General features: G+C 37.2%; 1 protein-coding gene across 2 annotated transcripts in view; it reads right to left on the reverse strand.

The window, feature by feature from the left end:
• PCSK5 (proprotein convertase subtilisin/kexin type 5) overlaps positions 1-15311 on the reverse strand; it is a 229819-nt gene that overhangs the window by 70014 nt on the left and 144494 nt on the right. For both annotated transcript variants that reach the window (XM_071448591.1, XM_071448590.1), the window contains exons 11-13: positions 13415-13532; positions 12210-12398; positions 2735-2871 (exon numbers count right to left, since the gene is read on the reverse strand). In XM_071448591.1, the coding sequence (XP_071304692.1) occupies positions 2735-2871; positions 12210-12398; positions 13415-13532 (444 nt within the window). The remainder of the gene's footprint in view (positions 1-2734; positions 2872-12209; positions 12399-13414; positions 13533-15311) is intronic.

The raw sequence follows: 15311 nt of genomic DNA on the forward strand, positions 1-15311 counted from the left end.
AGATGCTCCTAAGGCACAGCACACTGCGTTCAGATTTTACACATACAGAAGATCTTGTACTAACATCACTGCAGGAAGGATTATTACTCTGAATGCATATATAATGCAAAAGGACAGCAAGGGGAATAATGTAGGGTCTCTCGGGAGATTGGTTGCCTTTTAAGAATGGTTCAGTAAATAAGGAGGGGAAAAATTCATGTGACTTGCCAGCAAATAAATTAGGACTGCCTCAAGGTGGGTTTAATTTGCACAATGAAAATATTTCAATAACTAAATATATATGCATACACACACACTTTTATAATGAATAAACAAAGTATGCCCATTTAAGCCAAAATCTTTCTTTCCCCACTTTTGGCTGATTCCATCAGGTAATCTGGCTAGAATAATCCTTTCCCTGCTTGTATTTAGAATGTGTAACAAAAGTCCCATGTTGTATCTATAGAAGAAAGGGTATATTGCAATGTTTGAGAGCAAACATAAACTCTTCAGAATTAAATGTAGAAATCACATGCATTACTATTATGAACTGGACTCTTAATTTCTTTTCAGGTAATAGATATGGCATTACCTTGCTAATGCAGGGATATGATGACACATTGGGTCATTTTAATTTGACTACAGAAAAATGGTGACTCTTAATTATAAGACCTTTCAAGAGCTGAGTAAACACATGCACAGAACACAAACAAGAAACAGGCATGATGATGATATCAGTGTGATAAACTGCAGGCTATGGTGATAAACTGGAGAGGCACCATGAACTGGAGAGGCACCAGGCATAAATTACGTTTAAGCACCTTTTGTTTACTTCATGTTCTCTTCAGTGCAGAGACTAATCCCGATATGCCCAAACAGCTGAATTTATCCACCACTAATATATGGCAGGCACTTCCAAATCTTTTTGAACAGAAGAGTTACTGGACAGCTTTCATCAGAGGGCAACCACTGCTCTAGAAAGATGGGGGATACATTACTAGACAGTATACAATGAACCAGGATCCAAATTCACAACCACACTGCATCTTGTGAAAACCAAATGCACATAAAAACCAAACTAGTCTCAAGCAGTGTTTCACATTGTGGTTAAAAAAAGTAGAGGATAAGCTCTCCAGCAGGATTTTTTCAGTAAATCAGCTTCCTCCACACCCCTAGGTTTTACAGACACACTTTCTCCCAATCCCCTAGCCTTCCTGTGCCTTTTCCAGAGTTGCATCTTTAGGCTTTAGTTCTGACGGAGGAAAGGAAATCGGTTCCATTAGATTAGATACTGTAGCACTGAGAGAGAATAGATAATGTATTGAAATCAATAAACCTATAAACTATATATGTAGTTGTAGGGTGTAGGAGTGTGCAGGAACAGACCTTGAAGTGTAAAGCTGGAAATGTAGCAGGCCACTTTGAGATCATCCTAGTGGTGAAAAAGCCTGTACAATATAGCTGGAGGATTGTCCAGAATAAAAGTTTGCAAAATGGCTCCATGCTACCTCTTTTTTAGTGCAAGGTGTGTGTCAGGGAAGAGGGAAATTGCTGAAATGTGTTGCTCTGTGGTTGTCCTTCATGCCTGATTGGAGGAACCAATGGGTTCCAGTACATACAAAGGTGAAGAGCTACTCTAACTTGTCCTTCACACCAAAGATGTTCCTGGATGTGTCAGGAATGACAAGTGTAAAATGGAGTTGAAAATACTTGATTTTTGTCTCTTTTCAGTAATTTGATTAAAATTAAATGACTTATTTGCTGCTTAATACTTCCCTGTCTATCAAATTCTAAAGCATTGAAAATTAAAAAAAACCCCAAACACAAATCCTCCTCCTGAATCTCTGACTAGTTTTGCTTGTACTCTGTGGCTGCTTTTCCAAGCACATTTAGTGAGTACTCCTTTTTAGTGTACTGGAAACCTTGCATTTCATTTAGTGGTGCATTTAACATTGTTTGGTTAAGATCAAACCATAGCTGGAAAGCTATGGTGAGAAGCCACCAGTGGTGATAAAGTGAAATTTAAAACACTGGCAATATTGGTGTTTCCTTTCAGAGCTCTAGGGGAAGATAATCAAGATTCTCAAAATGCTGCACTTAAAGTTAACCACATGACTATACAGCTAACATTTAAATAACACTGGCCATGGTATAAAAAGTTACCAGAGTCTAGAAGATGTTTTCTGCTCAGAAATTTTGAAAATCATACTTTATCTTGGTTCTCACTAGAAGACCATATTGACCACATATGGTGTAAAAACTTTTCAAATTTGGCTTATGATGGCTGGTTTACTATCTTAAAAAACTAAACTCAGGTTATGTAGACTAGTGAGTCAGGCAATAGGACAATATATTTGATGGCTGGACAAAGAACCTTTTTTTAAAAGTTGAGACTGGCTATTGGAACATAACACAGCCAAAATAGAGTAGAAATAAAGAATCAAAAATTCTCATTCAATTTTATCAACAGTGATTGAGTGAGACTGATCTGTAAGTTAATTTTTTTTTAAAACAGATCATCTAAAAAAACCACAGAAATAAGTTCAGAATAAAAGTGGACCATGTATCTTAAAAGGTAAATAACAGTAACATAAAAATGAAGAGTGCGTTGATAACTTAAATTTAGAATAATGCTCTTTCCAGCTATGGCTTCGTACTAAAATGTTTATACAGAGGTTCCAGCTGTAAATAAAAGGTGGAAAACAGTAAGCACTTTTCAGAATTCACACAGCTCACATAAATGTTAGAGTCCTACCTGGAGTCTTGAAATTTCTCAGCTGAGATGGAGTGTCACAGATTTCCAAGATCCAATCACCTGCTGCTTTTTCACTCCAGCAGTGAGTAGTCATAAACTCCCAGTTTTTAAATCCTTCCATGGAATGATCAAATAGCCTAAAACAAATGATGACATTATTTCAAGGCAATCATTCTTTTTTCCTGGGGAGCTATGCCTCCAAGTGTGCAAACTCTTGAATAATAACTCTTAATTAATCAGCCAGTTTGTTCATCTGTACCTTCACATAACATTATTCATGATGGTTCTCTCACATGTATTACAAGCACATTCAACAGGTCTTTGTTCCTTGATGGAATAGAGTCTTTACATGCCATCATGTTTTTATAATGAAAAAGAGAATGGCAAGGAAATTCATTGCAATAACACCTTAATTGCTAATGCTCTTTAATATGATTTGTGGGTCTTGGAAAACCTGCATACAATACAGAATTCCATTGCTTTAACAGCATGGTGTAATTATAAATAACTTGTAAACTGGAAAATCTCAGTAACATTTATTTTTGGCTTTGGATTGGAATAGTTAAAAGGGGTTTAAACCCAATAAAAACAGTAAGTTTAAGACAATAGTGATTCAATACATTACTTCTTGTGAAGAAGTAATATGCAACTGAGACATTGGTCTCAATCCTCAAACAACCAAGGTATCACCCTCTTCAAACACTTCACAGAATTCAGTTTGGGTAAAACTGAGAGACTAATGGAATCTGATAGTTTAATCAAACAAATACCATTACCATAATTAAATTACTTAGATTGTGGCTGAAGACATTAGATCTTAGGCCTGGATTATGATAATTTCTAGTATAGGGGGACCAATTTCAGATACTGCAATGTGATTGTGATCCCCTGTGAGACAGGGAAGGAGGACCCTTCCTGGCAGGAGATTAGACACAAGCAAATTTGCACTTTTATTTAGTGTTCACAGTGTGTTGCTTGGTACCCCAAAACTATTGATGAGAAGAGCACTCTCAGTAGGACTGTTGCCTCCAACAAAATCACGTGGCTCAACTTAAAAAATATATATATAACTATACATTCACATATATGTATTTTTATATATATTTTTGTGTGTATATATTTGTGTTTATATATTTTTATTTATAGATATTTTTGTGTATATATACACACAGAGATATGTATACATGTCAATTTATACATGCAGGTATATACATACATATGTGTGTAATCTCTATCACTATTTAAATTTGATCTTTGTGTATGAAAGCTCCACTGTTAATAGCTGCAATTAAATATTTTTAAAAGACAAGAATCTCTACAGTAGAAAATCCAATGGATTGAGAATGCTTTTCCATAAAACAGAGAAAAGCCTAGCATTAGACAACATAAATATTATATTTTAATTCATGTGAATCTGTTCTTTTCTAAGCTAGTTTCAAGCTTTATTCTCAAAAGGTTGTGAAATTCAGCAAACAGGAAAACAGGATGCTTGTGTAGGTACATTCCTGGTGAAAACTGTCACACTGGATAGAAATAAAATGCCATAGTTCTTGCTGGAAGCTTTGGTCAGTCAGAGGCATGGGGTCAGGTACTGTGTCCAACACTTTTTGCAACAGAAACTGTATGGACCTACAGGATTATAGGGCTCATCCAAAACCTGATTTTCATAGTCTCATTTCAAACATAAAATCACAGAATCATAGAGTATCCTGAGTTGGGAAGGATCATCAAAATCCAACTCCTGGCTCTACACAGGACAGCCCCAAGGATTACACCGTATCTCTGAGAGCCTGCTCCAGTGCACAACCACCCCTGGATGAAGAATCTTTTCCTAATACACAGCCTAACTCCCCTGACACAGTATCAGGCCACCCCCTCAGATCCTGTCACTGGTCACCACAGAGGAGATTGGTATCTGCCCCTTGGCTCCCCTCAGAAAGAAGATGCAGACTGTGATGAGGTCCCCCCTTAGTGTCCTCCAGGCTGAGTATGTCAAGTGACCTCAGCCACTCTATGTATGGCTTTCCCTTCTGACCCTTCACCATTTTTTCAGCCTCCTTTGGAACTCTCTAACAGCTTTATAACCTTCTTACATTCTGGTGCCCAAAACTGCCCCCAGCACTCGAGGTGAGGCTGCCCCAGGGCAGAGCAGAGCAGAGCAGAGCAGGACAATCCCCTCCCTTGCCTGGTTGGCAATGCTGGGCCTGATGCACCCCAGGACACGCTTGGCCCTCCTGGCTGCCAGGGCACTGCTGGCTCATGTTCAGCTTGTCATTCAGTTTGGGCTACCTTTTCCCATTATAAATGAATACCTATAATAGTAGTCTAATTTATTAGCACTTATAAAATGAAATTAAAATATATATTGGGATTCATTTTCACTGATAATTGTGTGAGATTTTCTTCTGCTACAGTTCTGTAATTCGGTGTACGTGCCTGTAAGTGTATATGTAGAAATATTTTGGCTGCAGAATGGGCCTATTTCATGTCACTGTTAAATCAGTTGTGTGAATACAGCAAATCTCACAAAGGTATGGCACATACCATTTACTGAAATGGTAGAAATTATTACACAGTCATTATCCAGAATTTGCATGCAAGTACGCTGTTCAATTTAAGTTATGTAGGCTATTTCCAACTGTTATTTGAATTGAGGTACCGTTGTTTTCTGATAGTTTATGTATTACTTTCTAAACACCTTATCAATGCAACAAGACACCAGTATTTCTCTTTGCCATTATAGCAACTAAATTATATAGTATTATGCAAGTACTGTGCAATTACAAATTTGTATTCACTGAGGTCTTGTTCATATACATTAGAAACACAAGTTCCTCTTTATTTTTACTGCATTTAGTCTGATATTTTCCATATTACTTTTTGGATAACTAGGTGTGTCTTGTTTTGAAATTTTAAAGTGTTGTTGGATATCCATTTTAATAATTCTTTTAAGTAATTTTGGGTAGAAGAGAAAAAAAGTCCACGTGTCTTGTTTTTAAAAACACGGTTACCTACAATATACTGTGACTGGAACTGTGAGCTTTCATCCATGGAAATGGGGAAAATTGGGTAATATTATTTCTGAGAAAATTTACTGGTTTTTTTAAAGAACACCTCTTTGAGAAAGATTTGAATTTTATAAAAGAAGGTCTAAATGGAATCTTTGAATGTATGAACTGTGTTTCCACAAAAGATTCTAAAAATAAGTCAAAAAGCTACAGACAGGTCAAAAGAATAGTAAAAAACAAAGTAGAAACATACTGACTCTGAGTCTGTGTACGTATTTTGGACGTGCAAAATTGTCCAAGTACTTTTGCTTTGCTTTGTTTATACACTAAACTGTCAAATCAAAGAACCTATGAGACAATGCAGGGATTTCACTTTCAGTGAAATAAATGAATGAAATGATCAAATGTTCAGATGTACATTCCTCATTCAGAAATAAATGCATAGGATCTTTTAAGGAACATGCAGTCAGTCCAGAATTTAATTTTGTAATTTGTCAAAATTCCTATCAAAAATGCACTTATGACACAGATGATCTTGGATTGATAAAATTTAGTAATTTAGTACATGGTCTGATGAACTGCTAATTGACTATTACAGATTATTATAGACTAAAATACTTAAACAAGATAACTAGAATAATCTGATGGTTTTTTATGACCATGATCATATACCTGTACTTGTGAATGTAACATGCTTTTAAAGACCAAAGTGATTAACAACATTTGAATTTTCAAAACTTATTTGCTAACATAACCACAACAGAATGCCAATTCTGTTACTCAATTACTCAGGGGACCTTTCTTAGAAACAGAACACTCAACATGGAGTGAATGTTACTGCATGATTGACTATATAATTATAAGCTGCTGCCTACAATGAACAACAGCATTAAATTTTAAAAAAAACTTGCTCTTCTCTTTCTAAGGAGTTTTATGCCATACTCATACCATATGTACGTCTAGATAAGAATATATGTTATACAGTGTAGAATAAAACGACTATTTTTCTTAAAACAAATTCAAGAGTCTTGATCTCTTCCACTGCCACCACTTCAGCCTAAAAATTGCATAACCTTTCTCTTCAATAACATAATTTAAGCAGAAATATTAATCTGTAATCAAACTTTAGACCCAGTGGAAAGCACTTAGCCACTTTCTAATAGCATTAAAAAACCCAAAAAACAAATGTCTCAGCTTTTCAGCAAAGAATCTTTATATTCCTAAATGCTTGGAATAATTTGTTTCAATTTTTAATTTCATGTGAGGAAAGGCAGTGAAGGTAGTGGATTTGTTTAGCAACACCAGCATCACCCATTATGAACACTAAGAAGTAAACACATAAAAGGAGCATTTTTTTCAGTTATCAAGATTGTTTGTTTCAGCTGCGAAGGTGCAGCTGCAGCTGACTGACAGCAATGGTTGCACACTGAACTCAATGCATTAAGAGCCTGGAAACTCTGCACTAGCTAGTGGCTGCAGCTGCAGTAGAATAGCTGGAAAGAGGTAAGAATTTTCTTCTCCTACAGCAGCTGTCTTTGTTATGATGTGCTCCAGCACACAAACTGGCAGCCTCATGGGCAAGTGGTCCTTGCCCAGAAGTCTGCACAGCCACCAGACTTCAAGTGCGCTTACAGTTTGAAGAGACTATGTAGTGCCTTCCCAAGCTGCGCACCTGAAAGTGCTTTGGTCAACTATTCTCTTTAAAGCAGCTCTTCTCCACGGGGTTGAATCATCAGCTCCCTGTGAGATGTAGCCCCTGAGAAACTGCAGACAGCTCAAACTGACATAACCAAAGCTTTGGTCAGACCCTACTGCCCATCTGCACTGAAGTATTCGTAAAAAAGAAATGGTCAGAGATTTCAGGCATTTCAGAAGTTTTCTTACCTACATGTGGGAGATCACTTAAAATTTATGTATTTGGAGCTAAAGAAAACATATTTAAAGTATTTGCATACAAACTTTTTTTTTTTCATTTCCATATTACATCTGGTTATCACAGTTAGTTTTATGAAACAATGGCTATCTCTGAACTATCATGATAAAGTTGTTTGGAGTAACATGAACAATAGCGTACAATCCTGCCAACCTGAAATAGTGGTTGGCATCTTTAGAGGCAGAGTGCTTGTCCCCAGGAGCTACACATATCCACATTAAATGATCCACCATTACTTTCAAACATGTCAGGCTGAGGAGCTCCACAAACTCCACTGGTCAGCCAGCTGCTTGGTAGTGGGGTATCTATTCATAAAACCCACAAAGGAAAAAGAAAAAATATATAGCTAACATGAATGAAACAAAACATAGCAAGTATGAGTTGGGAGAAATGGTTTTCCAAGAACTGTTTCACCCTGTAGACACAGTACAAGCACAGGGTTATTAGCTCATTGTGGACTTAGATTACTACCACATCAGAGACCTTTTCAGTGACACTCAGCATGAAGTTGGCCCCTATGTTTCATCATATTAGGATTAAAATGTTAGTTTTCTTTAATATAAGAGCATAACATGCAAGCTGGAAAAAAGATACATACTTATAAAGAAAATTTTCCCCTATTTCAGATCACCGAGGCATTTTATGAAGCAAACAATTGAGTAAGATTAGATAAGAATAACTTGGATTTGGTCTAAGAGTTCTGCAGAGGAGGATATTATTAAAATTTACTGATTGTCTAAGGTTTCATGATAGGAAAAAGATGGTCATGAAGATACATTCTTTTGTTACTGAAGAGAAGTATTATTAATACCAGGTCCATATAAGCTTATGAAGCTAGTGGCCTGGAAAGTTGCCACCATGTGGCTGAAATATTTCAGTTACGCAGTTCAAATGGCAACAGCTGCTTTAAATTTAAAGGGCAAGAATTAAATAAGCCATGACTTCAGTGGGAGACAAATGGGCCCTAAGTTTGTTTCTCCTACTCCCTTTGTATCTAGCTTCTCCTCCATAGCCTGCCTGTAGTGAATGTTTGTTAGAACTGACCTTGGTACGTCTCAAAAAACACTCAGAAACTCACTGCCAAATCCACTGGCCAATTGTTTTTGGAAAGAGGATACTGTTCCCCTTTGGACTTAACTCTAGCCTCATCCTCACACCAGCCAATACACTTCCAGCCTGTATTTTCCTCTGGTGCAGTGCATCCAATGTAATCATGTTTAGTACTTTCCAAACAACAAAGCAGATGTTCCCTGTAATGCAGATTTTGAAGAATGCACATAAGGCTTAAACCAGTGACAGTGTTATCCACCAAATGCCTGCAAAGGAATCCACATCATCTCAGACTAACAAGTTTTCTTACTGAAGTCATTTTAAGGGGTGCCAACATTAAGGATAAAATATGCAGAAAAAAGGCCAAATATTGCCTTGAGGGACCTACTTGTCAATGCACCAGAAATTACGCACAATTACTTTTCTTCCAGAATTGGTGGAGAAGTGCACATGTAAAATATACCTTTTGCACTTAAAAACATTTTACCAAGCAAACTGCTTCAAATTAAACCAAAATGAGTAACTGTAAAGCAATGGGACTTCCCCTGGTTTCAGTAAAAACAGCTGGTATTGCTGCTATTAATCCAGTACATGTACACTAAAAAGTCTTGTATATCTGAGAAAAACATCTCAGTCAGGTAGTAGCAATGTACAACAGCCTCTGGAGCCTTTGCCTATAGCAGAAAAACCAGACTATTTGCTGCCAATGTATCTCTGCATGCATGCCTATAAACTGAATGCATTTATTCACTGACATTCAGTATTATTGATACATTAAAAATCAAATGCCTCATAACTAATTTTTCATACTAGAAAATAACATCCCATTTCAAGTTTTAGTTCATAACATTATGCTAAAACATATACATTGGCAACACACAGCATACTCCTAGTGTCAAGAAATTATTACCTCTAAGCTGTATGACTTCTTACAGCAAGGACAAATGAAGTAAGCCTTGAAACACCATTTCAGAAACTACTGTGTTCATATCCCTCACTTTACCCTAAGAAAGGCCTCATGAAGGCTCTAGGTATTTGAGACCTAGAATTTGCAAGATACGTTTATCCCTAATATTAGAAGCCTGGAGTTGTTTAGTAACCCATCAGCCCAATGTGATGGCAAGTCCAAATATTTCTGAAGTTTCCGTGGGAAGGGAATTTCTGGTGAGATTCTATGAGCTCTGTCATGAATAATTTGTTTCCTGGGAAGTAACAAAATGTGAAAAGGCCTTTCAGGTTTCTTTGTTTTCTGTTTAGTCTTCTGATATTATCATATAAGAAAGAGCTGAACATCCTCTTATTATATTACATATATTTGCATACCCTTTCTCTTCTGCACATACAGAAAAGAATTATTTTTAAGGTGCAGGGGTTACAAAGACACTGATTGAATTAAATTTTGTACCTATCCCACACACCAATCATCACCAGAGGTGAACTGTGAATCCTGGAATGTATTTCCCACTTGCTGTGAGTCAGCTGCAGCACATGAGAGCCTAGAGCCAAAAGTTAGCTGTGTTACGACCACTGGGTTTACACAAGATTGTTTTGTTTGGATACCTAGTTGGATGGCTTTCATGTTTTTTCATTTTGAACTGAGGAGGAACTACTGCATGAAAATGGAAGGGAAAACTAAAGAAGGATTTCTTCAAACACAAAAACAAAACCCTGTTTCATAACTAATAAGAGAAACCTGTCTCACACTCGTTAGCAGAAGACAAATTCTTTATTCAGTGCAGTAGTGCAGCAGGAAGACATGGATATGTGTGCCTATGTGCTTTATTAGCAACCTATGACAGCACTCACAATGAAACACAGGAGATATTCTAGAGACCCCAAACTTCCAGGACAACTTCCTCTCCATTTGGTGAATTAGTGCCTACAGCTTGAAGAATATTTTCAGTTTACCTTTTCTTTTAATTTAACATAATCTCTAATGAAAATGTGTATTCACAGTTCAATCAGAACCAAGTCCATTTGACCTCCACCTGTCTCCAAAACAGGCTCTTGGTTTAAAGAGGAAATATAAGTCCTTCTATCATTGAGATAGAGGAGGACATGCAAGTCTCCAGAGCTAGATAATGAGCTTTTCTGGCTGAGGAAGCATGGATGAAAAGCAGTCTGGAAAGCAGGCCACTCTCAATCTGTTAAAAGCCCTGAAGAGTAGGACTAGGGATATTAATTTTGTGAAGATTTAAGCATGATGGCAGAAGAGTTCTCACAACACAGGTTTGATAGATGGCCTTTTTTGCAGTTTCTGATACATAACATCAGTAAACATAAACTTTTCTTTGGGAGCCATCCTCTATGTCTAGCAGAATGGCAGTCATACACATCAAGTGATCAAGGAACAAGAATTACCTATGGTCCCATGAGGAAGAAGATTTCTAGCTAGTTGGAGAAGTATACAAGCATTTCTTACTGTAAATGTAACTTATTTGCATATTTGTAACTGGTGTAAAATTTGGAAAGTTTTCTGATGTTTCTTAATGCTTAACCATGTCTGGTAGGAGGTGGATGACCATGGATTTAGTGAGATTTACATGGGAAAGACTGCCAATATTTTCTTTGAAGAAAATTTCTGCTAGTAGATCAGAAAAATAGAATCATCACTGAGAAGTCTTCCAGTTTGCTAATGATTCCCTCCACTTATCATTTGTTCAATGATACATTGGACAAAGAGATACTTGTCTGAGTTCAATAAGAAGAATACAAAAGACAATTTGACACACTATGACAGTTTCTCCAAAAACATAACGTAGAAGTGACAGGATGAGGAAGAAGATTGATCTTTCTTAGTAGGTGTTGTAAAAATGGCTGGACATTTGAAAACAAGTATCCATCATTGAATTGATGTCTAACTTTCAAAAATTTTTGAAGGTGATGACTAACTTTTAAAAGCTTTAATATGCAATTTACAAATGAACCCTTTAATTTCAAGTGCTAGTGCTACTTTTCAGCGTTGTCCTACTATGAGCCTTTCATAGATTAAGTATGTTTACTTTGAAAAAAAGGATTTGGAAACAGGTAACATCAGGGGTTTAAAAAATATTGTAAATACACACTATTCTATCTGATTTTCATTGGTATTAAAAAAAAAACGATAAGAAAAGAGAAAAACGAAAAATAAGTAGCAATATGTAGAAACACTTTGATTCAGCTTCCTTATGAACACTCAATCTGTTTTCTTCACATTTTCCAGCCATCTAATAAATGGTGAGCCACACAAGAACTATTGAAATTGACTAATCTTTGTCTTGGAGTTCAACAGTTTTAACACTACTCTTCTGAGTACTGAGACTGTACTCTACTCATCTCTGAGTTCATTTGTACTTCACTCTGCCCATCTCTCCAAGAAAGTGTAATTAGCCTATGTCTTCTAGTATCCCCGCTGTAATGACTTGACTGCTCTTTGCTGATATGGACATGTCTATGGAGGCTCTACATGCTGACTGTACTGTGAAATTCGGTTGTCATACTATACCTGTTGGCCAAGAGCTGTGACCTAGTTCCAGAAGGAGAAGTTAGGTAAATTGCCAAGTCTCCACGTCGAGGGTGAGTAATAGTGATACGTACAACAACATGCTCCAAGTAGATCACATGGTGGTTAGGATTATCTGAACAGCCAGTGGCTTTGTAAATTGAACGGACAATGCTGTCAGGTCGTATTGTTCTATAACAGAAGCACAGCAAACAACATTAGCATTTCTTGCTTTTTGTGTAAAATACACAAACCCATCTTTTTTGCTTAGTAGAGAATGATGGTGTTGGATAACTGTACAGTCAGTAGCCTATAATCACTAGTTTTGACATGTGCTTCCTAGCTGAAAATACCACTATAGTGTAATTATTTCACTGCAGATAATGGCTAATGGCAACTGCCTGGGTTTCTGTTAAGCACATACACAAGGTAAAATAGGAATAAGCCTTTGCGACAGAGCATTGTGGTAGATTAGTGGCCAGCTGAGAAATGCTGAGATTGTCATGGGATCACAGCTGGTTTCTAAACCCCAGGAAATGCCTGGCATAGCTAATCCTAGCTTATGTAACAGCAAGTACTACATGTTAACGGTACCAAAAGGCATCTGACTCAGCTGGTTTAAATTGGCATGACATCCTTGCAGACTATATCAGTTACAGATCAAGCCTGTCAAATATACTTAGTAAACAATATTCTCAGTGCTTTGGAAGTCTGCCTTATGCTTGATGCTGCCTCTATGTCCATTGAGTACACATAACAGAGTTTTGCTCTTAAGCCTGGTTCTACAGAGACCCTATCTTAGCAAGTGAAAAGCAGTTCAGTTTTGGCCTCTGAACTAGAGACCCTCCTAAGACCATCGGAGAGACACATTATCATACCGTTTCAAAAGCATATTTGCTTTTTACATCCTGGACTGTTAAATCTGTCTCTTCTTGCAAAGGTGACTGAAATGCATTCAACCAAATATTCTTTGATGTATCATCTACATAAAAATCCATCATTACCCAGTCTGGACTGTTTTACACCTTCACCTTCTGCGATGTTCTTTAAACTAGGGCCTTTTCTCATGCACTATATCTGTAAATGTGACAGATTCTCTAGTATGGCTTTAAAAATGATACATTATACACAATGCAAGCGAGGGGTAAATAATAGCCAATTTTTTTCCATAAATTTATGCCAGCAAAAGTTTTGGTAGCGGGTATTACTTGATTTGCCGATCTGTGTTCTCCACACACACATGCTGTGGAGGCACTGTTGTCCACTTTTCTGCTTCTGTCACCATTGCTTCAGCATCCATTAGTCCAAATCCATAAAGGTGGCTCACTGCAAGGTACAAACAGAATGAATACAGTTATAGCATAAACCCTTGGGTTTCATCATCGACTAACTCCAGAGTGTCACATCCTAACAGGAGTTACTTCTTTTCTCTTCTTCCTTACTTTCACTCAAAGCTCCAAAATCTCATTGCCAAGAACAATAAAGACAATATCTAATTTGTTCAACAAATCTGCCACTGCTTTTATTAAGTGGCATGAGGCACTACCTACACTACCTACTATGAGAACTACAGAATGCCAGTGACTAAAATTGCCTCTGGCTGCCCTTTGTCCATGTGCCTCAATTTAGCTCAGCCCTTTTGTATGACAAGGGGATATATGAGCATAATGAATGAGAGGAAGGTTACTTCTATTACTCAAATGCCAAACACATGCATGTGTATTCAGGGAAGCTAACTGAGACAAATTTGAGAATGAACAGACCACTTTGTAACTGCTGTATCCTCTGAACTTCCCTGAGTGTAGTAAGTAGCACTAGTGGATGCTCTTCTCTTCCTGTATACGGTATGCTTGTCATTGGCCAACCAACTAGGTAGATCCTCCCTCTCCCTAAAGCTGTCTGCTTGATGAGGGTGAAAAGCATTTACTGAATCAGCTGTGTGTTTTTGATTGCTATTCCAATTGAAACAGAGACTTGCAAAAGGGTTTTGTTGAATTAGAAGAGCTTCTAGCCACAATGTTCCATTGTGACAAATTGGTGCTCTTGATAAAATTCTGACAGCAGAAGGTGAAACAAAAAAGCTTCCACAGGAGGAGTTTAGATTGCAAATATTAGTAAATCAGTTTTTCTTGCTACCACAGAAACCCACAGAAAATTGTAAGTGCAAATTTAACCAGCAATGCAACAAAGCATGGTATAAATCCTTCCAAATGCATGTTGTAGAGGGTTTGTGAAAGCAATCTCTATATTGCCAAACCAAAATTCAAAGGACTTTATCTAAAAAAAACCCCAGGCTTCTCAAATAAATACAGTCCAAAGCTTAAGGATTACATCTTCCAAATATCTAGTACTGTCCAAAACTGCCAGCTGAAAAGGATTCTTCAATGCACCTCACCTTTTCTTGACAAGAAATAAGGGCAGAAAAGCATGTAGCATGGCCACCACCAGTCAGTGACCTTCAGATGGAAACTTATGTGACTTTTAAGCTATTTACCCGTATAATATTTTTCCCTAGTATGCACATTAAAAATGTCAATAAAATCTATGGAGTGAACTTTCTATCCTCCCCACCCTAACAAATACTTGGAAGACAGACTTTAGGAGGAAGACAGACTCTAGGAGAAAAACTTACCACTCAAGGTTTTGTGGTTGTGGTATTTGTCCATGACTCAGTGTTTAAAATGCCTTGCATGAGAGCAGCAGTGTAGTGATAAGTTCTGCAGCTGATGTGATTTTTTCAGTTGAAAAAGAAATACTTTTTTTCCTTGAAAGGCCTTCCCATTGAACTAAAAATTTCCTGACAGAGAGGGTTACTTTTAAATCCTCCCATGTAGACTGACATTTGGCTGTCCAAAACAATTCCAATTCAAAGCCCTTGATCCAATGGGTTGGTTAGCAGCTGAAGGTACGAGCAGAGGTCCATAATTTTCAAAGACCAAATTACAGCAATTTAGGACAAAATCACATAGTTAAACAAAGTAGTTGTGTCTTAGAGAAGAAAAGAGATTTTTTTCTCTGCTATCTTCAAATTGTGCTTCTTCATATGTGTACATCCTTGTATTCCCATGAGTTATATGCTAAGATGCCTGTCCTAAAGGTTAACAA

Source organism: Agelaius tricolor, unplaced genomic scaffold (assembly GCF_023055355.1).
Source record: "Agelaius tricolor isolate 1412-34295 unplaced genomic scaffold, bAgeTri1.0.p SCAF_27, whole genome shotgun sequence".
Lineage (NCBI taxonomy): Eukaryota > Metazoa > Chordata > Aves > Passeriformes > Icteridae > Agelaius > Agelaius tricolor.